Source organism: Syngnathoides biaculeatus, chromosome 11, assembly GCF_019802595.1.
Source record: "Syngnathoides biaculeatus isolate LvHL_M chromosome 11, ASM1980259v1, whole genome shotgun sequence".
Taxonomy (NCBI): Eukaryota; Metazoa; Chordata; class Actinopteri; order Syngnathiformes; family Syngnathidae; genus Syngnathoides; species Syngnathoides biaculeatus.
In genome coordinates, this window is record NC_084650.1 from 9,623,964 (window position 1) to 9,651,490 (window position 27,527).

Sequence of the window (27,527 nt, forward strand, 5' to 3'; positions counted from 1 at the left end):
ACTCAAAGTGGTCAAAAGATTATTTTTTTCTTCAGTGCAAGGAAAAGTATGTCTGTCTCATCTGTCAAGAGGCGGTGGCGTTATTCAAAGAATACAATCTGCAGAGACATTCCGTTACACAGACAAGTACGATAGCTTGTGAGCCCAAATGTGAGCAGAGGTGTCAGAGCTGTCAATGCTAAATAGTGGAATGTTATCTCAGCAAAATATATTTGTACGCCAAGCTCAGCTGAACCAGTCATCTGTTCGGGCTAGCTTTCGGGTTGCTCAACTGACAAGAAGCAGCGTTAAACCTTTTACTGATGGAGAGTTTGTCAAGAATGCCTGAATGCTGTCGTGGAGGAGGTGTGTCCCGCGAAGAAAGATGTCTTTAATACCGCGAGACTATCAATGAGTACAATCACCAGACGTATTGTAGAAATCGCGGGTAATGCAGCAGAAGACGAAACAATTAAAATTTTTTTCATTAGCACTGGATGAGAGCACGGACATGCAGGACACAGTACAATTGCTGATTTTTATTCTTGGAGTTAGCGCAAACTTTGAGATGTGCCTCCATTGTTTGATTGTCCACGACACAACAAAAAGTTCATGTTACTTTTTTCTGTAAAAACCCAGAGGGTTATTTGATCATTATTTATTTCAGAAATAGTGTAATTTCTTTCCTGGCTGTTTTCTGTGGAGAACTCGGGAAGGGTTATTTAGTTGTTTCATTAATAGTGTTATTATTTATTTCATCACTTTTGTTCCGTGAAGAATTCAGAAAAGGTTATTCAAATTTGTGTGGGTTTCTGGAAAACAATTTTTTCACATTTATATACTCCTGCAGTCACACTTTTTCTGCTACAAACTGACCTCGGCCCCCATCAGAGAAGCGAAAATTTATGTGGCCCTCACAGGAAAACGTTTGGGGACCACTGGTCTAATTGATTCAAATTATACTGTTTTTTTTTAGCCTTTTATTACTGCGGACAAAGTGTAGTCTCAATACCAGCTCATGGAAGATTGCCTTTTAGAATGAATAGCACAGTTTTGGATCCAGAAAGCTTGTATTTAATTATACAGGCCACAATAGTCAACAAGGATACAGTTCATTCAATTGTCAGTGTATACACTCCAAATAAAGACGATCCAACCTACTTTCACATGGTTTCTACATAGTTGTGAAACTTGTCAGCCAATTATATAATTATTATGGGATGAGATCTTAATCTTACTTTAAATCCACAAATAGATCGCTCAAATCTTAAAAATAGAAATCTGCCACAACATTCTAATACATTAAAACAGGATATGGATGACTTTGATCTCAATGACACATGGAGGCTGAAAAACCGCATAAAAAGAGAATACACTTTTTATCCGATTCGTTTAGTCTTTTTGAAGAATAGACAACTTAGCATTTTCCTATCTTTCGAGTTGGTTGATCACAGTAAACCAAGTTCAATTTTGGGAAAGTTGTCTGTAGAGATTTGCACGCACTAATGTATATCGTTAAAGCTCAAACGTTGTGTGTCCATTTGCAAAGAACCATCCTCCCAGACAATCCCCAAATGCTCCTGCACGTTCCCGCCACCCCTGCACATTCTGGTATTCCCCCACAGGCTCTGGAACAATCCTGCACGTTTTGCACATTCCTGCATGACATCACGAAATCAACCAAACTCCTGAGATTTTCCTGTCATAGTCCCAAATCTTCACATTCAATTTGAGACTCTGTCCTTTCCTCTTCTCTTTCTGCCAAAGAAGCCGGTTCTCTTTCGTCTTCAACCCACAGTAGTTAAATTTCCAACTGCACCGTTGTCAGGTTCACCAATCAGACATTCATTAAACAGGACAAAAAAGGAAGCAAAGACAGCAGTTCAAGTCTCACGAGGAGAGAGGAGAGGAACTATCTCGTACAATTCACCACTGCACTCTCTGATTATCCTCTCCTCAGCACCTCTATTTAGTTTTAAGACGCCCCTTATTTACTTGGATGCTACAAAAAGGAGACGCCAAGCAAAACAGTTGGAAACAAGGTGTACATGTTTGTTCATGTGTGGAAAATTGCTGAATACATGTGTGGTCATCATTTCTTTAACAGGCAGCAGTTCTAACAGTTCTGATAATTAGACATTTTTATTCTTGCTATCTCCTGCTCGGAGGTTGCCACGTTATCTGGAGCAGAGCAAAGCATTTCTTTCTTGGAAGCAGATGTATGATAACTATGATCACAATCATTCCTACAACCATGCAGATTAACGGTCCCGGAGCCAGATGCTGTTAACCCCGGCCACGACTGATCCAGTATAGAATTGCATTTATCCAGGCTTGTGGCTGGCTTGTGGCTGGCCTACATGTTGCACTGTCTGGTGTCCTCCATAACGCTGCAATACCTGCTTTTACCGGTACTGAACGATCCTTTACTGAGCCTGATTGTTTTTAACAATATTAGGTCCACTTCATATTCGACAATATCACAATTTAAATTGACAACAAATCAGGAGAATTTGAGTGAACAGGCCTTACTTTTTTTGAAGAAACCCGGCCTCAATATTTGCACAAAAATAGGAGCAGCCAATGGTCCTAAGAAACAACCTTACAGAGATCACGTCGGGATCACTCATTTGTTGCAGAGTATGTTTGCTCCTCTTCACTCAGGGCTGGTGTCCCAGAATTGCAAATAAAGAAACTACTGTCACACTCAACCAAATGTGTGTTAGTTTTTCTCAATTAAAAGCTAATTGCTCCAGTAATTCACGCAGGTTGCAATTTGATCCGTTTTATGTATCAGGTACTGAGCAAGGGTATAAAGAACAGAATCCCGGGCTGTTTTCTTTTTCGCTCTCCCTAGCACAGAACTTGGATCCACTAGGGAGATTTGAGAATTAAAAAAGGGCCTTGTCACTCATTCCCTAAAATGTATAGTTTGCAACGCAAGGTTGGAACATCACTCACGCCGGTTGTCAACTGACCTCCTGCCATCTAAAAGGCAGTACAGATCCGCAAAAGCTAGGACCAACAGACCAAGGAACAGTTATTTTCTGAGAGCCTTGCGGTCATGTGATAGACACATTTAACACCTGTCTTATAACAAAAATAAAGGAATTGAACTTGTTGTTTCACTACTTTTGGAGGAGACTTTTGGGACTTTTTCTCAGTTTTCAAATTTGTTCTTCCAAGGCTTGCTGGCTTGTCATTGATGTCATCAGCATTTTCCCAACTTTCTAATTGGTTTATCACAGGAAGCCAAGTTCGATTTTGCGAAACTTGCCTGGAGCGATTTGCATGTATTACTCTATATATTTAAACCTCAACATTTGTATGTCCGTTTTCAAAGAACTACCCTCCCGCACGACCCCCAAACTCTCCTGCACATTTCCATCACCCCTGCACATTCCTGCTTGACTGCATGAAGTTTTTAACAGACTCTTTATAAATACCTAACGAAAAATACACATCATGACAGGACGGACTCTTTATAAATACCTCACGAATAATACATATCATGACAGGACATCATAAAAACATGGACTATAAATGGAAGCTAATTACAAAAATGAGCAAAATACTTCATACCCTGAATTAAAATGATTTACCATTTCAATTCAAAAGGCTTCAGTTTCCTATATCAATTTGTTTTGCAGTATATATCAAGGCACAAGGTCAGTCTCTGAAAGTTGCTGGAGAGCATTTGGATTCCCCTCTTTTTTTCATGATCAGTTTCATCTTGTTGCTGAAGGGTTGGTAGAGCTAAGAATTTGTGGACACTCACAGAGAGTAAGATGACAAAAAATGTTTTGAATTCTGAAGCATTGCAAAAAAAAAAAAAAAAAAAAAGAGAACTGTTATGTGTACAATGTTATTGCTTGTGAACTATTTGCGAGCTTTGGAGCATTGGGTTTTGTGCTGGAACGAGGCGGTTATGGCGCCCGGAGGGCCCCTAACCCATGAGTACATTTACTAATTTGAATCTCTTGTGAATATGTTCTATTTTTGGCTGTGTTATGTTTTTGTCCTATAATTGAGAAATTAAATATCCATTTTAAACTGCTCCAAATGTTTGTGGCAGTTGTGTGCTGGTACTTCTTCTTCTTTTCCTTTTGGTTTGTCCCGTTAGGGGTTGCCACAACGTATCATCTTTTTCGATTTTAGCCTATCTCGTGCTTCTTTCTGTCTAACACCCACTGTCCTCATGTCCTCCCTCACAACAGCCATCAACCTTTTCTTTGGTCTTCCTCTCGCTCTTTTGCCTGGCAGCTCCATCCTCAGCACCCTTCTACCAATATACTCACTCTTTCGCCTCTGAATATGTCCAAACCAGCTCTCTCCACTCCAAGCGGTTAATGAGCTCATTTCTAATCCTATCCAACCTGCTCACTCGAGCGAGAACCTCAACATTTTCATTTCTGCTACCTCCAGTTCTGCTTCCTGTTGTTTTTTCAGTGCCACCTTCTCTAATCCGTACATCATGGCCTCACCACTGTTTTATAAACTTTGCCCTTCATCCTAGCAGAAACTCTTCTGTCACATAGAACACGAGACACCTTCCGCCAACTGTTCCACCCTGCTTGGACCCGTTTCTTCACTTCCTTCCCACACTCTCCATTGCTCTGTATTGTTGACCCCCAAGTATTTGAAATTGTCCACCCTCTCTATCTCTTCTACCTGGAGCTTCACTCTTCCTCCTCTGCCCCTCACATTTATGCACATATATTCTGTTTTACTTCGGCTAATCTTCATTCCTCTCCTTTCCAGTGCGTGCCTTCATCTTTCTAATTGTTCCTCTGCTTGCTCCCTGGTTCACTGCAGATCACAATATCATCTGCGAACATCATAGTTCAAGGTCCAGTCTAACCTCATCTGTCAGCCTATCCATTACTACCGCAAACAGGAAGGGGCTCACCGGGGATCCCTGATTAAGTCCCACCTCCACCTTAATTCTTCTGACACAACAACGGCACATCTCACCGCTGTTCCGCTGCCCTCATACATGTCCTGTACTAGTCTAACATATTTCTCCGCCACACCAGACTTGCGCATGCAGTACCACAGTTCCTCTCTTGGTACTCTGTCATAGGCTTTCTCTTGGTCTACAAACACACAATGTAGCTCCTTCAGTCAGGAACTCTCTTCATCAAGCTTAATTTGCCAGAAGCCTGACGAAGCATCTAATTTACGGAACCATTTAGCTCCAGCAAATTGTGCCATGATTTCTTCTCTGGTTGGCAACTTCAAATGTTGTCTTTTAATTGCTTTAATTAGATACCTTGGATCTAGGCATGTTCACAGGGCATCTGTTCTCTTTTGCAGAACGAGTGAGCTGACCCATTCCGCTGGCTCATTGACTTTCTTGAGTTCTAATTTTTCCATGCACACCAGTTCCTTTTTCAGTTTTCTTGCAGTGCAAATGGAATTTTTCTGCAAGGATGCACAACAGGAGGCACACTTTTATCCACGTGTATTTTATGTTGACCAGGTAGACATCCAAGTCCTTCGAAACAGTCTTTATATTGCTCCATGAGTGAATTCTGAACAGTTGCCTTGTTTTATCACGTCACTACAAACACTCTTTTGACAAGATTGACCTTTATGCAAGCACTGAGACCCAGGATTGGTTGTACACTCATATCCACGATCAATAGTTGTGCTTGAAATTTGCAATACAACTTCCTCTTACAAGAACTCGTTCTCCAGTATAACCACTCACTTTTGTCTTTACAGAATGATCTTCCTCTTAACCTTCTGCTTTGTAATCTACGGATATCAGATTTACATGAGCACCTGTATCAAGCTTGAATGGTATTATCGTCTGGTTCAATTCAATTGGGACAATTCATTCCTCTTTTCCGGTTGTGCAAGTCTGTACCACGTTCACAATGAACTCATCCTCATCTTCTTCAACTGTGTGAACCTTTTGTCTTGAAGCCGCTCTGCAACATTTAGCATAGTGATTCCTTTTTCCACAGTTGTTCCAAATACAGGACAGGATTTTGGCTTGTGACTGCCTCCACACATACTGCATTTAACCTCTGCTGGTTTCTCTTTTTGTTTGGTATGTTTTCTTATTCCTTTGTTCTTTATTAATGACTTGCACTGCGGTTTCACCTCTTTGTAGCTCTTTTGCTTGGGCTCTGGTAGTTTCTGCAGCTCTACACACACTGACACACTTCTAACGTAAGTCCAATTTCTCTCAGTAGTCTTTCTCTTAGTGCATTGTCTATTGTGCCACAAACAATTCTATCCTTCACTAGTGGGTCTCAGACTGTCAAATTTGCAATGTTTTGCTCAGCGTGTGATGCTCTGCCAAGCACTGGTCAAAAGGTACTCATTCCTTTTGCTCATGTGTTTAAAACGTGTACCTTTTAAAGGTCACATTTTGTGTTGGTACAAAATATTCCTCAAACTCTGCCATTAGCTTTGCCAAAGTGAAATTAGTTTAATCAAGTTGAAAACTATTGTATATATCCAAGGCATGTTCCCCCAATGGTATGTAAAAGAATGTGAGTGAGTTTCTCATCTTCTCCCCCTACCCCACTCGCTGTATATATTAAATCTTTGCTTAAAACATTTCCAGTTATCAGCAAGATTATCAGTCAGCTGCATGGCGCTTAGCGTATTTAGCTTCTCCATGCTCATAGGTGAGGTAAGTTACCTGAAATCCACAGCTTTTTCTTTAGTTGACTACTTCCCAATTCGGGAACGGGATCGCTTTTTTTTTCTGTCGCCATCCTCTGCTTCACTTTTCAGCCATTTGTAGCCGTCGCACACCGCAGCGAAGTTTTTGTTTTTTCCGTGTTCCTTTGCTAATACTCACGCCACCGGAAACCCTTCTTTTTGCTGTCTCTCTCTTTCTCACAGCTCCCCCTGTGTCAAACTTTCCTTCCGAAGCTGCTCACGACCACTCCTGATGCCATGTGTTGTCTTGTTATCTTATAGAACAAATAGACGAGATGTATTTCAAGGATTCCAATATTTACTCAGAACTTGTCGACCATGTACCGTTCACCTCTTCAGGCGACTTCTCTATATACTCTATATCTTGCTACTGAGCATGCCGGATAATGTAGTTGTTATTCTCTCGAAGCTATAACACCACATGGTCAAAATTGTACAGCGTGGAACAGGCTTTCGAGACTTTGTTTTGTATGTCATCTCAGGTTCCAGTCTTTTGGTGAGCTGTTTGATGATGCAATAAAATTGGGTCTGGCAGCTATCCAGACACAGAACCCAGGTTTCTACTATCAGCAGGCTGCCTATTACAGCCAGGAAAGAAAACGACTTGCACATCAGCTCAGTCAGGTGAGTTAATATTTCAGGAAGGAGCTATGAATGTGAATTTTCTTCCTTGACCTTTTTTTCCATTTCACTTGTTTTTTTCCCTGTATGTAAACTTAAAATTATTTAGACGTTTGGCACAATTTCGAGGTGATTTTCTGATTGAAAATGAAACAAGGAATTGTCCAAAAACTGTCAGAACTCATTTAAAGAGCTTTTCAGGTGCCTGTTTTCATACATTTTGTTCAATCCATACTTTTTAAAAATTGTTTGGCCTAAATTTTGGGTGCGAATTATCTTGGGCCTATCCCACCCTGGACTGGTCACCTGCCAGTCAAAGGCACCATATAGTTTACTCTCACAATCACACCAATTAAAAAAAAAAATCTTCAGTTAATTAGTGCATGTTTTTCAAATGTGAAAGGAAGCTGAACTAACCATGGAGAACATCCATCCATCCATCCATCCATCCATCTATCCATTCATTATCTACCGCTTTTCCTGGTGGGAGGGCATGTTGGTGAAATTGAGGAGGTCATCGAAGTATTCTCCCCACCGACTCACAACATCCCGAGTTGAGGTCAGCAGCACCCCTGTCCCCATATACATTGTTTTGACAGTGCACTGCTTCCCCCTCCCGAGACAGTGGGCCAGAATTACCTCAAAGCCGTCCTGAAGTCGTTCTCCATGTTCTCATTGAACTCCTCTCATGCCCGGTTTTTACCTCAACAACCACTGAAGTTGCACTCCGCTTGGCCAGCTGGTACCTATCAGCTGCCTTGGGAGTCCCACAGGCCAGAAATGCCCGATAGGACTCATTCTTCAGCTTGACACCATCCTTCACTGTTGGTCCTCAACAGTATCTTGGACCTGCCTGGTGTTTTCCTTGGTCTTCATGATGCTCTGCACTTTAAACAGAGCAGGTGCATTCATACGGAGACTTGTTTACACACAGGTGGATTATATCCATTCATCCATCCATCCATCCATCCATCCGGTGGACAGATGTCTTTAGGCAGCTAGCGACCTCACACAGGTGTATCTGATTCAGGATACATGGAGTGGAGGTGGACTTTAAAAGGCGAACTAACAGGTCTTTGAGGGTCAGAATTCTAGCTGATTGGTGTTCAAATACTTATTCGCAGCTGTATCACAAATAAATCTTTAAAAAAATCATACGTTGTGATTTTTGGATTTTTCTTTTTAGATTATCTCTCTCACAGGGGACATGCACCTACGGTGAAAATTTCCGACCCCTCCATGATTTCTAAGTGGGAGAACTTGCAGTATAGCAGGGTGTTCAAATACTTATTTTCTATACTGTATCTGCTATGAGCACGATCACCCTCTAATAAATTCAGACTCGACTTCACTATGCTGTATAATTATTGGTGACGACTACATGTGCAGTAGCTTTTACACCATGTTATTGTATTAGTGAGGGCTTTCGGCAAGCCTTCGTAACTGAGAACTCTTACAACACAGCAGATAAGAATCCACTTACGAGTGTGCTTTACTGCCTGGGATAAGCAAACTCAAAGGTGAATGGCTTTTTAAAACCATGCCCATGTCCCTGCTGATTACAAGCAAAGCCAATTAGCTTCTTATCAACATTACTTTTATACACTTTTACACAATTATAGTTTATATTGTTAGCTGCTTATCCTCACAAGGGTCACAGGAGTGCCGGAACCTATCCCACCTGTCAACGGGCCGGAGGCAGGGTACACCCTGAACTGGTTGCCAGCCACAGCCACAGGACAGAACAGACAACATTCCCACTCACAATCACACCTGTAGGCAATTTAGAGTGTCCAATTAATGTTGCACGTAATTTTTGGATGTGGGAGGAAACCGGAGTGCCTGGCAAAAACCCACACAGGCACAGGGAGAACATGCAAACTCCACAAAGGTTCTTCGGGAGTATAGGATACCGAAGCTCCTGATACGGGCTGTTTGGTCTCTGTATGACCGGTGTTAGAGTTTGATCCGCATTGCCGACAATAAGTCTGACTCGTTTCTGGTAAGAGTTGGATCTCAAGTCTGCAGTGATGCCTTCCTGGTGAGGTGTTGTCCTCACTTCCCACCAGAAAGAGGCCCCGGGATGACCCAGGGCACATCGCAGAGACTATATCTCTTGGTTGGCCTGGGAACGCCTTGGAATCCCTCCAGAAGAGCTGGATGAAGTAGCTTGGGAAAGGGAAGTCTGGGTAATCCCTGCTGAAGCTACTACCCTTGCAACCTGACTCGAAAAAGCAGAAGAAGGTTGATGGATGGAAAAAAAAAAAAAAATCACAGAGGAAGCCTCGAAACTCGAATGTGACACAATAAAAGTTCTCCGGCAGAAAAGGAATACAGATCCTCCATTCTGTTTGACCTGACTGGTGGCAGGACAAAAAATAGTCAGCGTCCAATGTTTTGTCAGTTTGACCTCTTTTGGGAGGATAAAGGCTCACGCGAACAGTTTGGCCATGTTTTGCGTAGTATGTTCAATGCAGGCGGCACGGTTGCGCAGCTGTGGAGTGTCGGCCTCACAGTTCTGAGGACCGGGGTTCAAATCTCAGCCCTGGCTGTGTGGAGTTTGCATGTTCTTCCTGTGCCTATGTGAGGCTTCTTCGGGCACTCAGATTTCCTCCCACATCACAAAAACCTACATTTATCGGCGACTCTAATTCGCTCCTAGGTGTGATTGTGAGTGCGCCAGTTGTCAGTGTCCATGTGCCCTGCGATTGGCTGACAACCAGTTCAGGGTTTACTCTGCCTCCTGCCGTCCAGCACTCCCGTGACACTTGTGAGGATAAACATCTCGGATAATGGATGGATGGATGTTCAATGCAGACTTCTTACATAATGTACCTTGTTCCCTTTATTTAGTGCAGTTTCCGGCTCACTAATTTAATTCAACAGGCATTTTAATGTTATTTTAGTCTCTTCAACAATATTGTTTTTAATAGTTTTTTGTTAACAGGTTGTCACAAAAGTGGAAAACGGTTTTAGATTTGACATTACAAAAACGTAGTAACATTACTGATTGGTAACCTGTCACATGAAGATGAATAGAGCATGTTGCAGCAAATTTTCACAGTATTTTAACACCTTAGTGAAGATGTCATGGTTTATGTTTTAGGCAGGAGCAATTTATCTTTCGTCCGACGCAATGGACATACTGAATGGAGGATTGGACTACTATGGCCAAAGACCATGGAGACAAGGACACCAGAGTAGGCGAATAATTTATCTACACCACGTCTCGTTTGAGTGGCAGTTCACTTCTTACAATATCTCATCATAACATGAAAAAGTTAGACACATTTAAAAATAATGATAATAACAATGCACTTGGGTGTTTAGGTATTGATCCTCCTGACCAAGACAAAGAAAGGAAGGGAATTCTGGCATTGCAGGTCAACGAAAGGGATGTCCCTCATTCCGTTAGTACATGGAAACATTACTGTCATTATGTATCAAGTATATGATGTTGTTATGGATGCTAATTAAAACGTAAAATAATATCTTTGTACAGGAGCTGATATTAACTCTTCTCAGCAATGCTGTTGCCCAGTTTAAGAAGTACAAATGCCCAAGAATGAAAAGTCATCTTAGTAAGTAACATTTGCAGTGGTTCCTCTGTAAGTAATCCCATGATGAGTAATAATTAAGTGATCCAAGATCACAAATTATACTTGCATAGTGATCAAGGGCAAGCTTTCTCAGACATATTTTGGATGATCTAATGAACAATATATATATATTTTTTGCTTTGGAACAACAGCACTTTTATTGCACACAATTTTTAAGACACTCTTCTTTTTCAATTAAATGTAACCATCGAGCAAATCTAGTGCAGTTGTATAAGTGACACACCTTGAACAAAAATTGGTCAGGTAGTTTTTCCTGCAAAGCCGAAACCTAATTACTTACATCTTAAATAATGAATAAATAAGTCCCTCTTTTGAATTGGTTGGGTTTTTCAATGGTGTTTAAAACCTTTTTCCTGACTCGTGGGGAGTTGTGGCATCCACTTGGTCAGTCCCCTGCTGAACTGGTTTGCTGGCTCGCCCCTCCACCTGTGGGACAGGGTTCGCACGCGTCCCTAAAAGTCCCTTAAAAAACCTAAATTTTCGAAGGTGCATTTAGGGGCTCCTAAAAGTCCTTAAAATCCGTGAAAACCGGTCAAGCCCCTAAAAAGGCCTTAAATTATAAAAAATCAAAGGGAGCACCTCTACCGCCAAAATTCTCCCGAAAAAAACCCCCATATTTGATTTAAAAAAAAAAAAAAATAGCAATCCGTCTGGCGTCTAAAACAGACGGAAATTGTCAACGGAAGTCACCGTGTTGACAACGAGTCGCCATCTTGTCATTGATATTCCATTGTTCGTTTCCGTGAGTCGGCATTTCACTTCGTCTTTGTTAGGACGTAGCGTAGTTCTTTCATCGATCCAACTTGTATCATGGGGAAGTGCATTTTTCAGGATGCTTGGGTTGAAAGTAAGGAGTTTGGAAGCTGGGTTTGTCGAGATGCAAAAGATCGGCACATGTTTTACTGCCATCTGTGCAAGCAGAGCTACCAGCTAGGAAAGATGGGCGTCAAAGCGCTGGAGTCGCACCAGGAAAAACACGCGAAGACTCTCTCATCTCCCGTTGGTATGAATCTGTTTCTAAAATATAAAAATAGTGAAGCATCAACTTCAGGCAGTGGTACTAGCAGTGCATGCGCACCTACAGTTGTCCAGCAATCGACTTCAACCAGTGAGAAGTCAGCCTCTATGAACGTAGTTCAATACACGAAGGCGGACTCGTTAAAGGCAGAGATCGTGTGGACTTTAAAAATGATCTGCAGCCATTACAGTTACAAATCTTGTGAAAATAATTCGAAAGTGTTTGCAGTCATGTTCCCAGACAGTGGCATTCCAAAAAACTACCACTGTGGGGAAAGGAAGACTTCATACCTGGCTACATTTGGCATCGCTGCCCACTTTTCATCTCTACTGCCTCAAAGCCAAAAAAGCTAGAATAGAGACTGACATATCTACGCTTATTGAGAAGGCTGACAGGCTGTGTGAGCAGGCAGAAGAAAAGAGGAATCTGAGGTTTATCACCGAGCCCAATGGACTCAGAGCCAGAGCAAAGGACAAGAGAGCCTCTGCAGCAGCAAATAGAGGAGGCACTGGGGAGGCTCAAGGAGCTAGAGTAGGGGTGCTGAGACAGACATCAGCAGAAGACATTTGTGTATATCGTTGCAATTGTAGTTAGAATCAGTTTTTCTTTATACTGTTATGTGAAGACGTTGACAATGGTCATATCAATGAGAACTACCACAAGGGGCGACAGGTGATCACTGTCACAGGTACTGAGGTACTGGAACCGTTGATGAAACAAGAACAGCCGATGGCACCATTGGGTGAGTCTTTTTTCCCTTACTCTTGATTTCCCACGATGGCCCTAAATTTTTCGTGTCGGCCCTAAATTTTTCGTGTCAGCCCCTAAGAATGGCCCTAAAAAGCCCTTAAATTTTTTGGGTCCCACTGAGTATGAACCCTGTGGGAGGAGGGTGCTGGCCTCACCCTTCTTCAATGTGGCGGCTCAGCAACTCCATTCACCAGTTGGTTAGCATGCATGTTAGAGTGGTCATGCTCTCTGCAAAATGAGGTGGCACATGACTCCCCACGGCTTGATAAAATGGATTTTCAAGCTACCCTGCCGTAAGACTGCCACTAGGATGATGGCTGGTGTACATCACATCTGACACCGCTTTAAGTAAAATTAAGGTACATTCTTAAAATGTCAGTTAACTCAGAAAAAGTTGACAAAGCTTAGAGATCACACATTGACAATGAGATGAATCCATATACCGTAATTTCAGAATAAGAATCAACTTTAATGGCCAAGTATGTAACAACACACAGTACCACCCTGGTATGACATTCAGAACAAAGAACAAGATTTCTCATGTATATTGCGCAAAATTTTCCAAAAATGTTTTAAAAAAGTGGAGCTCATTGAAATTAGGTAAAAATAAAACAAAATTCACATTGTATAGTCGTATAGAGGTGGATAGGGGAGTAAAAGTAGCTAAGTAAAAGTAGCTATACAGCTATACATTTTAACATGAAATTCAATGTGTTATGGTCCACATTTTATGTATTACGGTAATGTGCGCTGCCAACCCGAGTTTCCTGACATGCTTACAGGAGTTTCCCATGTTACGATTGTTAGTTTAATTTATTTGTTGTTACTGCATCAAACATCAGAAACGACTGCCCATAATTTTTTTTTTTTAAATTTAAACGAAGAGAAAAAATGTTGACGAGAAGGGCTTATAATGTAGCTATTTTAAACACCAAAAATTATCATCACCTGAAGAAGTGGGAAACGGTGCAGCAGTTCATAGTGAGATTGTGGAGGAAGATGGGGAAGAAAATAAACCATCAAAAAGCACATGGAAGAATTTTGGGATGTGGGAGAGTTGCGCAGTTCCCAAGGATGGAAAAAGAGCTGCTACAGATTGTAGCTGAACGGAGGGCAAGAGACTGACACTCTTAAGCACTGTGGAGCTTTGCCTCAAAGCACTGACAATACATCCAAGCCTACCCCCTGCATCTTCCTCACAACATCCATCAACCTTCTCATTGGTCTTCCTCTCACTCTTTTGCCTGGCAGCTCCATCCTCAGCACCCTTCTATCAATGTACTCACTCTCTCACCTCTGAACATGTCTAAAACATCGAAGTCTAAGCAAAGTCAAAGCAAAACATCCAACTTTGGCTATTCCTCTGATCAGCTAATTTTGCATCCTTTCCAACCTGCTCATTCCAAGAGAGAACCTCTATCTTAATTTCTGCGACCTCCAGTTCTGCTTCCTGTTGTCTCTTCAATGCCACCGTCTCTAATCTGTACATCATGGCTGGCCTCACCACTGTTTTATAAACTTTGCCCTTCATCCTAGCAGTGACTCTTCTGTCACAAAACACACCAGACACCTTCCACGAGCTGTTCCAACCTGCTTGGACCCGCTTTTTCACTTCCTGACCACACTCACCATTGCTCTGTATTGTTGACCCCCAAGTATTTGAAATTGTCCACCCTCTCTATCTCTTCCTCTACAAATATTTGAAGTCGTCCACTCTCGCTACAATCTCTTCTCCGTGGAGCCTCACTCTTCCCCCTCCACCACTCTCATTCACACACATACAGTATATTCAGTTTTACTTTGGCTAATCTTCATTCCTCTCCTTTCCAGTCCATGCCTCCATCTCTTGTTTATTTTTCTTTCCTTCACCTGCTCACTGCTTTCACTGCAGATCACAATATCATCTGCGAACATCATGGTCCAAGGGGATTCCAGTCTAACCTCATCTGTCAGCCTATCCATTACCATAGAAAACAGGAAGGGGCTAAGAGCTGATCTCTGATGCAATCCCACTTTCACCTTAAATTCTTCTGTTACGCCTTCAGCAACCCTCACCACTGTTCTCCTGCCCTCATACATGTCCTGTATTATTCTAACACATTTCTCCGCCACGCCAGGCTTCCGCATGTATTAACACAGTTCTTCTCCTGGTACTCTGTCATAGGCTTTCTCTAGATCCACAGACACAATGCAGCTCTTTCTGACCTTCTCTGTACTTTTCCACAAGTATCCTCAAGGCAAATAATGCATGGGGGCACAAACCAGTGCAAGTGTAAAGGACCAGGAAGTGGCAATGATTAGTAACGGGGAAGTCAGAAAGGCACTACAAAGGATGAAAAATGGAAAGGCAATTGGTCCTGATGACATACCGGTGGAGGTATGGAAGCAATTTGGAGAGATGGATGTGGAGTTTTTGACCAACTTATTCAACAGGATACTAGCGGGCGAAAAGATGCCTGAAGAATGGAGGAAAAGTGTTCTCGTTCCCATTTTCAAGAACAAAGGGGGTGTTCAGAGCTGTGGGAATTAGTTGAAGTTGATGAGCCACACAATGAAGTTATGGGAAAGAGTAGTGGAGGCTAGACTCAGGACAGAAGTAAGTATCTTCGAGCAACAGTCTCGTTTCATGCCGACCCTGTTTGCAGTGGTAATGGATAGGCTGACAGATGAGATTAGACTGGAATCCCCTTGGACCATGATGTTCGCAGATGATTTTGTGATATGCATTGAAAGCAGGGAGCATGCAGAGGAACAATTAGAAATATGGAGACATGGACTGGAAAGGAGAGGAATGAAGATTAGCCGAAGTAAAACAGAATATATGTGCGTGAATGAGAAAGGTGGCGGGGGGAGAGATAGCGAGGGTGGAGGACTTCAAATATTTAGGGTCAACAATCCATACCAATGGTGAGTGTGGTAAGGAAATCAAGAAACGGGTCCAAGCAGGTTGGAACAGCTGGCGGAAGGTGTCTGGTGTGTTATGTGACAGAAGAGTCTCTGCTCGGATGAAGGGCAAAGTTTACAAAACAGTTGAGGCCGGCAATGATGTAGAGATTAGAGACGGTGGCACTGAAGAAACAACAGGAAGCAGAACTGAAGGTAGCAGAAATGAAAATGTTGAGGTTCTCGCTCGAGTGAGCAGGTTGGATAGGGATTAGAAATGAGCTCATTAGAGGGACAGCCAAAGTTGGATGTTTTGGAGACAATATTCGAGAGAGCAGACTTTGATGGGTTGGATATGTTCAGAGGTGAGAGAGTGAGTGTATTGGTGGAAGGGTGCTGGGGATGGAGCTGCCAGGCAAAAGAGCGAGAGGAAGACCAAAGAGAAGGTTTATGGATGTGGTGAGGGAAGACATGAGGGCAGTTGGGGTTAGAGAGGAAGATGCAGAAGATAGGCTAAGATGGCAAAAGATGACACGCTGTGGCGACCCTTAACGGGACAAGCCGAAAGGAAAAGAAGATTCTCGAGTCAAATAATGCATCTGGGGTACTCTTTCTAGGCATGAAACCATACTGTTGCTCGCAGATACTTCTGTACTGAGTCTAGCCTCCACTACTCTCCCATAACTTCATTGTGAGGCTCACCAACTTTATTCCTCTATAGTTCCCACAGCTCTGCAAATCGCGTTTGTCCTTAAAAATGGGAACTCACACACTTTCCCTCCATTTTTCAGGTGTCTTCTCGCCTGCTAGTATTCTGTTCAATAATGTGGTCAAAACCCCCACAGCCACCTCTCCAAATTGCTTCCATACCTCCACCGGTATGTCATTAGGACCAACTGCCTTTCCATTTTTCATCCTTTGTAGTGCCTTTCTGACTCCCCCCTCACAAATCATTGCCACTTCCGGGTCCTTCATATTTGCCTCTTCTACTCTTCCTTCTCTCTCATGTTCTTCATTCATCAACTTCTCAAAGTATTCTTTCCATCTATTTAGCACACTACTGGCACCAGTCAACTCTTTTCCATCTCTATCCTTATCACCCTTACCTGCTGCACGTCCTTCCCATCTCTGTCTGTCTGGCCAACCTGTAGAGATCCTTTTTCTCCTTCTTTTGTGTCCAACCTAGTATACATGTCGTCATATGCCTGTTTTTTAGCCTTCGCCACCTCTACCTTTGCCCTACGTCACATCTCAATGTATTCCTTTCACCTCTCCTCAATCCTTTGTGTCCCCCTTCTTTTTCGTTCACCTTTTTCCTTGTATGACTTCCTGTATTTTGGGGTTCCACCATCAAGTTTCCTTCTCCCCTTTCCTCCCAGAGGACACCCCAAGTACTCTCCTGCCTCTCTCTCTGATCATTTTCGGTTTAGTAGTCCAGTTCTCCGGAAGCTCCTCCTGTCCAGTGAGAGCCTGTCTCACCTCTTTCCGAAAGGCCGCAGCTTTCTCAGCTTTCACCACATGGTTCTCTGCTCTCGTTTTGTCTTCTTAATCTTCCTTCCCACTACCAGTCATCATACTAGGGATTGCAAAAAAACGCTTGCTTTCATAACCGGTTTTAACCGAACAGCTGTGGCAAAAAAACGATTAACCGGTTTTAAAACCGGTACCATTGTGGTGTTTACATAATTCACCCGTTGACAAGTTTTGTTCCTGTGTCCGACACTCTGCCTCCGACTCCTTTTCTCCGGCGCTACACCATCGATCGTTAATTTACTCCGCGGTAATGGGGTAGTTTGTATACAATATTGACAAACAAGCTTGTTGAATGTGGCTTTCAACAACGCACTCGTGTAAGTTAAATTTTTATTTTTTTGTAAAAATGTTTTCATGTTAACATTCTTCTTTCGGACTTTCAGAAAGGGCATGAAAGTATACCGACCGTTTCCTCGATGCCATGTTTGATGTTTCTTTGATTTAACTGAATGTTCTTTTGAGTCCAACTTTACTCTAACAGCGAAACTTAAAAAAAGTGGAAATGATGTTGAAAAAATAGCGCAATGTGGAGTACCGGAACCGGAAGAAATGATTGAAAATTTTAACCGATTTCGAAAGTCCGATTACGGTTTCGGTTTTTAAAACCGAAAACCGGTTATAACCGGTTATTTGTAACCGGTTGCGATACCTACATCATACACACCACCATCTTCTGCTGTTGAGCTACGCTCTCCTCTACCACTACCTTACAGTCGGTAACCTTCAGATTACTTCCTCTGCACAAAATCTAATAAACCTGTGGGCTTTTTCCTCAGCCCTTGTAGGTCACACTTTGTTCCTCTGGAAAAAAGTGTTCACTACTGCCATTTCCATATTTTTTTTTTTAAGTCCACACCATTTGTCCCTCAAACTTCCTTTCCTGGACTTCTTCATTGCCCCTGTTTACCTTCACCAAGATCTCCATTACAATCTGCACCAATCAAAACTGTCTCTCTGGGATGCTCAGAACTACTGCATAAATAATTAAATAATTTATGTATTTTGAAGTTTAATTTGTCAACATGCAAGCTTGTGTTTTTAAAGGTCAAGTGTCATCCCTATACACATTCTAAAATAGATATTGTATTGAAAAATACATTATTCACTTCAATGTCTATACGAAAAAATAAATATGAGCGTCATCCATGCGCAAAGTTGCAGAAGTGTCATTCTACGACATCCAAGTTGTCGCCATATTGGCTGCATCCCCTGTCCGTGACGACACCCCGGACATTCGGCAATGAAAACACGTGATGGACCCTACTATGGGAGACGAACACGCCCCTTCTGACACAAGCTGTTTTCGAAGAAGAGAACATCTCACAACCGAGTGAAGAGACCGGGGCAATATTACCCTATTGTTTGGAGTCATATTCAGATGATATGTGATCACGGCCAAACCGCCTCCCCGTCTGATCCACTTCCACGGCGGAGATAAGCCATCGCGGCTCATCGCAACCGGCTGGTGTGGATCATTTTCAGTGCCGAAATGGTTTATCCCGGAGTCGAGCCGGGTTGCTTTAAGGCATTGTTCATAGCCGCCGCAGTACGCGATGAATAACACCGTTGAGCCGGGGCGCTTTATGGCGTTGTTGTTGCACGCGGCTAAGTGCGGCATTGTGGCAGGATTTTTCAGATGCTTCGTCAAAGCATCCGTGCAATCCATTTTACATGACGAACCGGGTCTCTTGCAAACTTATGAAGGGTAAATCCATCCTCTCGAGTGTTCTAGCAATGTCCTGCAATGCAGCAGCAAACACAAATTAACAACGAGCTACCTTCCCGGAGGTAAAACTAATAGAAACAAACAACTCCACCTGAGGCTGGTCCTGCCATGTACGTCACTTCCTGCTTCTTCTCGAAAACAAAACCCTCGGGAGGATTTTCATGGCGGGAGTTACAAAAAGCTGTACACGTCAAAGTCATGTTTTGTGGTTAAAAAAAAGACATGCATGGGTCCTTGTCGGTTGCCGTTTTTTTTCATTAATAACATACTAAAAATCATGCATTTCATGACAGTGGGCCTTTAAGTTCCAAATTACACAAGCATGCGACATGGGGTAGGACCCAAATGCAGGACTCATAGGCAGGGACATGAATTTCGAGGGTAATTTAATTCTGGCAGAGGTCACACATAGGTAAGCAGTCCAAAAAGGCAGAATCACAAGAAGCACAGAGCAAAAAGGCAAACTCCAAAACTCCAGAAATGAGGACTGACAACTACGAGGTGAAACATGAAAAAGACTTGACTGGTGGCAAATAACCGATTTATTGAGGGAGATACTTAAACAAGAACCTTGCGTACTCACACAATGAAAAACACAACACATATATGCCTGGCCCAATTAGCGTCAATGAGGAGCTACTGCCGGTGACAGCTCTGAACTTGGCAGTCGCCTGGCCACGCCCCTGACAAAGCCCTCTCCCAAGGTGCGGATCCCAGACACGACAAAATAACAAACAAAATTCCGACCAGGCGCTGGCAGATTGGAGCCACAAACCCCCACCCTAGTCTGTCTGGTGGCCATCCAGGCCACCCAAAACGAGGAACTTGGCAGTTCAGGGGGTTGGCTCAGACGCCAACCACCAGAATCCCTTTGGGGCAACTCGTCCGTGAAGAGGGTCCTAATGGCAAAGCAGGAACCAAACAGGAGCAGGTGACAGCTGCGGTTGAAGCCACGCCAAGTCATGGTGGAAAAGGCTGCAGCTGCTGATGCTGGTTGAGCACCGCCGAGTCATGTTCGAGAATCGGCGGCTGCTCCTGCTGTTTGTCGAGCACTGCCGAGGGATGGTCAAGGCAGAAGCGGGTGGGGATCTGGTGCTGCTGCGACATGAGCAAGAAGCAGCTAAGGTTCAGGCACCGCCGAGACAGGAGTAAGAAGCGGCTGCGGGTCAGCAGGTGCCTCCTCAGTCTGGTGCCATTGAGGCTTGGTAGGAGTGGATATGAGAGTGGCAGAGTGCATATGGACTTGGAAAGGTGAAATAGAACAAGTTGACTTACTGGCGTATTTTGCTTGGTGTGGCTTCGGCGGAGTTTAGCTAGAGGCATAAGACTGAGCTCTACTTGGACGCTTCTGTTGGCCAAATGACCAAACGGGTGCCCCAGAAAATCTCGGAGGAACAGGAGTTGGGCTGAACCACACGGGGCTGGAAATATGGGGAGGTGACACAAATTGACTGCGACTAAAAATAGGAAGGAAAAAAACAAAATCAATATCCGAGTCACAATTGGGCAGGTGGTCAGATAAGTCCAGGTCTCCCTCAAAATCAGAAAAATCAGTCTAAAAAGACATATGGCAGTGAATGTCATTTTCGTACACCAAGCTTTCTTAATTTCTTTTATAATTTGTGTCTTTGATTTTTTTTTTTGTAGTTGTAGCTGTTTTAATGTAGATTACAAAATTCCCTCCGTCATGCTTTGTGTCCTAAGCTCTGCTGTACATCAAGAAGTTGTATGTCAGAAATGTAGCACCATTTACGATTCTGATACTGATAAAAGGTTTTTAGTCCCTTTTTCCTAAGTATTGTGTGTATAAAAAGTGACGTAGTGCCCATCGAGACAAAGTTAGATTTAACGCTGAAACGTAAACCTGGAAGGTGCAGTTGAACGAAAGGCGTTCAACTCCACCAAATTTACTACCCAAATAAATTTGATTCAACGCTAATTTACGATACATATTGGTGTTCCATGTGAGGCGAAAAGTTGGAAAAACAACCTCAAGATACACACAAATACAATATTTTTACCAAACTTGACGTCGCCCGATCTGTGTCATCAAAACCAATGTTAATTCTTTTGTGACACCCGGCATCTGTGGCGGTCCCAATTTTCTCTTTCTGCTTTCTGAATTGGAGCTACAAGGTCACTGGACAGCATGTACACACTCTCACCTGCATAAGCTCTTCTTTCTTTACCCCGCCAGATAACGCAAAGCATTGATGAGCTTTTTCTGGTCTGTTTGACAGATACACTCACTCTAGATATGTTCTTCAGATGGTAAAAGGCAGTTTTTGTGATTGATTTAATATGACTGTTGAAAGACAGGCTGGAATCAATAACAATACCGAGGTTTCGGACTTAGTCTTTGGATTTTAAAGATGGAGAGTCCAGATGTTTACTCACAGCAATTCTCTTTTCTTTATTGCCAAAAAAAGTGAATGTGATACGCTGACTCCCCAAACCAAAGTAAAAGAACTGCGTTTCTTTTAAGATGGAATGGCTGTTGTAGTATGTGCAAATAGAAGAACAAGCGGTGAAACTGGGTGAGATCTTTTGTTTTTCAAGTGAGAAAGGCCTGCTCTGCTCTGCAAAACATGCAGTAACGCTGAAGTTGCGAACGATTTTTCCGCTAGAGAAATATGGACTAAATGGAAACTTGACTACCTCAAGTGACACATTCAGCATAAAGTCATTTGAATGCTGTTGGAATTTTACGAAGACTCAAGATGGGAAAAGGGATTGGTACATTATTGCAGGAGAGCGCAAACGACCAGGAGAAAAAGAACAAGCTGTCACAGACAAAAAAAAAAAAAAAAAATCTGACCCTGAGCAAGTTAAAGTTCTCATTGACAAAATCTTACTTGCCATTAAAATGAATGCATCAATGCTGTCAGTTCAACTAATCCACAATCACATGGCAAAGTGTATGAGTATACCAGAAAGCTGGTGAAGCAAAAACTATGCCTTTAAACGTAATCAATTAGACTATGTGTAAGGTTAAAAATGCACCCTGGCATACCCTCATAGTCGATGAGCGCGCACGCATAACAGTACACAAAATGGTCGTCATATATATCAAATTCAGGGAGGAAAAAATGCATTGTTGATGTTGGTGAAATCTTGTCCTAAATCTTAAACATGGTATCACACCTTCTACTGCCCTGTCACATTGTTGAACAACCAGAGAAATTAGGACATTAGCATGGCTACTGATTCTCAGTTGCACAGAGACCTCCAATCGTGTAAGTATTTTAGTGTTGCATTAGATGAGAGTTGTGATATACAAGACAAGACTTGGTTAAACAGATAGTTTGTCTGTGTTTGAAAGCATACTCAATTTTAGATTATTTAAAATTACTGGCCTGTGGTTTTGGTACTCTGTAGGAGTCGATTTTTCTTATCGTGTTGGTGTGTGACATCTACAATAAATCTGCCTGAGAAATGTGTAAGGAGGGAATAATGTTCATATGTATGATGTGCCTCTGGCTATTTCATGTGTACGATGTGGTTCTTTGCCATAACATAGTAAAAAAATGCGGCTCTTGATCACTGACTGGTTGGCCACCCCAGTTTAATTCTCCAAAGTTTGGAGAATGCCTGGTTTACATTAAGTGGACTTTTAAATAAAAGAAAAATATAAAAATTATCAGCTTTCCTTTTAAATCATGATTCCCAGCTTCAACATACACCCGCTCCAAGAAGGCTACTTGGTTAACATTCATTTACCTGCAACCAAACCTCCTTCTTTTCCACCTGAGGTCCGGAGGAAGACCACTCCCAAAAGTTCTGTGCGCATGAATTGACACAATCCAATCCTTGCTTAAATGTACAAAATAAATGCCTAATAATTTTGGGGAGATAACTAGCTTCACACGAAATCCCAACTTTGCTTTCACTCGTGCTGACTGAACGCAGTAAATGCTCACACGCCAATTTATTTTAGCCCAGGATACACATACATGCTGTTCTCTTTTTCATTTTCATATCCGCAGTTTTGCTCCTTTCCTTCACCAGTTTTTTACGATGTAGTGTGTAGTTGTAACTGTGTTCCCGTATGTTACTTTAAATTTTACTAGAAAATTTCACAGCCTGTTGTGCTTTGTGTGTCCTGAGTTTATCAAGTACAATCACTGTACATCAAGAACTTATATATCAGAAATGTAGCAGCCTTTGCGATTCTGAGACTGATAAAAGGTCTGTTGTCCCTTTTTCCTAAATGTATTACATACAGTTGAATAAATTAATTAATGCCATTTGTCAAAATATGAAACTGTACAATAAAATTGGAGATCCTCTCCTGCATCAGTGCATCCATAAAGCAATGTGAAAATACATAAAAATACGAATAAAAATGATTACAAATACATGTAAAATGTAATGCATAAATAGCATTGCTCAAGCTGTTAAAATCAGCATGCCTTTACACTAATAATGCGGCTCGAGGAAAGATGAAAGTTCAAGGTGGTGATGGGTGTTGGGGAAAAAACCTGTTCCTCAGTCTGTTCGTTCTTGCTTATGCGCATCTGTACTATCTTTCATATGGTAGGAGGTCAAGCAGTTGATCACTGTTAATGCTGCTGTTAATTCTGCTGAGGCACTGAAAGGAATAGATGTCTGCCATGGAGGGGAGGAGGGAAGCCCACGATCTGTTTTGCTTTGATTTTCCTTTGAAGCCTTGCTCTGTCTGCCTCAAATGCAGCTCCCGTGGCAAATGGAGACACAGTATGTAAGCAGGCTTTCAATGGATGAGTGGTAGAAAGGCCAGCCGGAACTTTGTGCTGTTTTTCCAAAGAATTGTCATGAAGTGGAGATGCTGTTGAACCTTCTGGACTACTGCTGATATGTTGTCTGTCTGGGAGAGGTTCCTCGGAGATCAGGACTCCCAGTAACCTGAATGTGCGTACTCTCTTCTCCACAAACTTGCTGTTAATGATATACAGCGGAGCCGGTTCGGTTGTGTTCCTTCTGAAGTCTGCAATGATCTCCTTTGTTTTTTTTAATTGTCAGTGCCAGATTGTTGTCTGAGCACCAGGTTTTCATCTTTTGGACCTCCACTCTGTAGGCTGGCCAATTTCCGTTTGAGATTAGCCTCACCACTGTTGTGTCATCAGCAAATTTGATGCTATTAGTTTTGTTTACTAGGGCTGCATTCAAAGGTGTAGAGATAGTACAGGAGGGTGCTTAGCACGCAGCCAGGTGGTCAGGTGGTGCTCAATGTACAGGTGGAGGAAAGGTGGGAGCCGATTCTTACATGTGAGAGGAGGGAGGCTCAGTATGTCCAGTTTAATCATCAGAATGTCTGGAACATTCTGTTAAAGGCCAAGCTATAATCAGTAAAGAGCATCCTAGTGAATCTCTGGGGTTGTTCCACGTGACTCCACACAGCATGCAGAACTACGTCGATGGCGGTCTCTATTAATCTATTCGACCGGTATGCAAACTGGTGGCAGTCGAAGTTTGAGGGGAGGCAATCTTTGATGTACTTGAGAAACAGCCTCTCGACACACTTCATAATGACACGTGCTAGAGCTGCACGCTAGAATTGGGAATGTTTGGGTGAAACCAGGTGTCCGTTATGATGAGGATGCAGCAATCATGAACACAGTGGTTATCCACAAGTTTTAATTCCAGTTCGTCCATTTTGTTGCCGATGGATCTGGCTTTGGTGAGGTACAGGTTTGGAAGAGGTGGTCTGTGTGGGTTGTTCTTTCGCATTGACAGGTAGCCAGACCGATGTCCCTGCTTCTGCCTCCTCTGCCTCCTCTCCCTGTGCCGCTTTCCTGGTCCAACAGCAATCTGAAATGTTGTGTTTGCAGTGGAAGTCGCTTGAAACCACTATGTTGGGTCGTTAGCTAAAGTCAAAAGTTCCTGGCAGGTACAGCAGTGTAGTGCCAAAGTGTACATGAACAAAGTGCCCCAAAAAACAGACAAACAACAAATAGAAGCACTGATAGCACTCATGTGTGCACTGCCATTATTTTTAGATTTTGAAGTCTTAAGTTTAGATACACTGCAAAAACACATTTAATTTTTTTTGTCTCACTGAAGTCAAATCAGACTAAACCTCTTGTTTCAGGTGAGGTAGAATCACCAAAATCATATAATTTTGTAAATTCCACAAATGAGGGAGAGAATTTCATAATTTTTTTGTTTCATCACAAGCCAAAAGGAAAAGAAGAAAAGTTGACATATATTCATGACTATCCAGCACCTTTTCCTTTGGACTGCATGACTTGGGCCAAATGTTTTGGGTATCCTTCCACAAGCTTCTGACTGTACTGTGGTAAAATCCTGGCCCATTTCTCCCGACAGAATTGGTATAGCTGAGTCAGGTTTGTCGGTTGTCTTGCTCGCGCATGCTTTTTCGGAATTCCCAACAAATGTTTGACGCTTATTAAGATCAGGGATTTGTGATGACCACTCCAAGTTGTTGAATTTGTTATCGTCAAGCCAATTTTTAACCATTTTGGGTCATTATCCATTTAAAAGACCATTTGCACCCAAGTTTTAGCTTCCTCGCTGACTTGACATATTGCCTTAATATTGCCATGTAATGTTCTTTTTTCATGATGTCGTCTATGTTATGATGCGCTCGAGCTCCTGTTGTAGTAAAACTGCCCCACATAGGTTAGAGTAACATACCAACTCAGTTTTTTTTTTTTGACACAAAAAAAAATACCACCATATGTCAGTAGCACCGTCTTGCTCTTTTTCCCCACATCCAATCTTGTCCTTTTCTGTCCTCTCTCATCTTGTTCTCTTGGTTAGTTATTGCATGTCTTCACCGGGTGTTCCCCTCCTCCAACTCCCCCAACAAAACTAACTTTAACTTTTGTAAAGTCTTCAAATATTTAAACTGTCTTGCTATTTGTCTGTTGTGGTTCTCACCACTAGTACCCTTTTCTGCCTGGCTGAATAAATGAATGAAATGAATAATTAAAACATTTAAAAATAAGCAGAGGAACTATATCAAACTCCCCTGTTGCACAGCAAAACTGTTCCAGCACAAAGGTATACAGACTCACCATTCTGCAAGGCCATGCAGCTGACATGACAGGTTTAAAAAAAGAAGAAGAGAGAAATACAAAACAGAACAGTTACATAAGCACTGATTCACAGGAAACCCAAATCAACAATTTTTCAGTTACGTATTTTGAAAAGCTGAAACTGTTTTTCCTTGTCAAACTGTCAAGGAATAAATATTGTGTTTTCTTCTTTTGTTTTGGAACAGAATTTACAGCAATCCCAATTAATTTGTTTGTATGAAAATGTAAGGATTTTGAGCGTTTTTTGTTTTGAACACTGCTTTATTCATTTTTAAATCCCAGTAATTTCACCCAGTTTCACACCAGGCAAAGCTTACGTTAAATGCTTAAAGTGTATAGAACATCAGTTTTCGAATGAAAATTATCTTATCTAGATGAAAATGTTCAATATTTTTACCGAAAAATGTAAGTATTTATGAATTAAAGTCTGCAAACTTTGACCTATTTTCCCGTACCTGAAAAACACCTCCTTTCCTGTGGCTTACCTCTGATGTCATAGCTGGGAGACCTGCTGTTGTGGGATGGGTTTATAGTCGTAGCATTGGCTGAAGAAGACGCCGAAGAAAAACCCATTTGTTTCAAGAATTCCTTAGTGATTGTAAGTTAAAAAACAATCTCTAAAAATTGTGAAGACCTGTGTGGTTCAGTTTTGTCGCAATTTTAATTATTCTAATCACGGTTACATTATTTTCCCAAAGACCCAAGCCTCAGAAGACAGTGCGTCAGGTTTGTGCGAACAAAGAGAGCTAATTTTTCCCAAACCCGGTCATCAGTCTATCATATGCAGTAAACATTTCACCCCGGGCTCTTATACTGGCGGACTCATGTATGAGATGGGTTTTAAATGTAAAAACAGTTAAAACCTAGATCAGTGCCTACCATACAGCCAGTTTGGACACCTCAACAGATTGGTGTTGCTCAAGGGACCAAACGCGAACTTGGATCAACTGATGAACCTGAACACTGTTCGACAAGCTCACCCCCCCCACAAAAAGTACCAAAACTGCGAACAGCTTTTGTTAAAGACAAGTTACGGAGGTATGTTGATCATCTTTTATTTCCTGAAAACATTGAACACTGTTGACATGGTTGAATGAAAGCTCCATATATCGTTCTTAGCTAAAAATACTTTTATTACCACAAATCATTTGCCCATTCGCAACTAGAAAAACAGGATAATATTGTGTACAAATGGCGGCACGATGGAGCAGCTGGAAAGCGGTGGCCTCACAGTGCCCTGCAATTGGCTGGCAACCAGTTCAGGGTGTACCCTGCCTCTTGCCCGTTTATAGCTGAGATAGGCTCCAGCACTCCCACGATCCTTGTGAGGATAAGCGGCAAAGAAAATGGTTAGATGGATACTAATCTTTTGTTTGTTTGTCCAGGGTTTTTTATTTTAATAAAATTCTACATAGCATTAAATACGCATTATTACATACTAGGCACTCAAGAGAATAAGAGACCTGTTTTCAACTCATCAAAAATAATTTGTGCACCATGAAATAGATTGAAATAAACCTGCGCGTTATCCAGTGTTTTTTTTCTCATGTTATAAACTTTGAACCTCATTTTTATATATTAATTACAGATGTTTCAGGAAGTATCAAGAGGTTGACATCGAACAAGCAGAGGCTAAATCTCAATCTTGGGTACATTCCAAAAGTTGCCAGTCTGAT

At 42.1% G+C, this 27,527-nt stretch overlaps 1 protein-coding gene across 3 annotated transcripts in view; it reads left to right on the forward strand.

Annotated features, from left to right (window-relative positions):
- The window catches only part of trappc11 (trafficking protein particle complex subunit 11), a 182,370-nt gene that overhangs the window by 54,022 nt on the left and 100,821 nt on the right, over window positions 1-27,527 (forward strand). For all 3 annotated transcript variants that reach the window (XM_061834025.1, XM_061834023.1, XM_061834024.1), the window contains exons 10-13: window positions 7,143-7,284; window positions 10,388-10,481; window positions 10,612-10,691; window positions 10,784-10,862. In XM_061834025.1, the coding sequence (XP_061690009.1) occupies window positions 7,143-7,284; window positions 10,388-10,481; window positions 10,612-10,691; window positions 10,784-10,862 (395 nt within the window). The remainder of the gene's footprint in view (window positions 1-7,142; window positions 7,285-10,387; window positions 10,482-10,611; window positions 10,692-10,783; window positions 10,863-27,527) is intronic.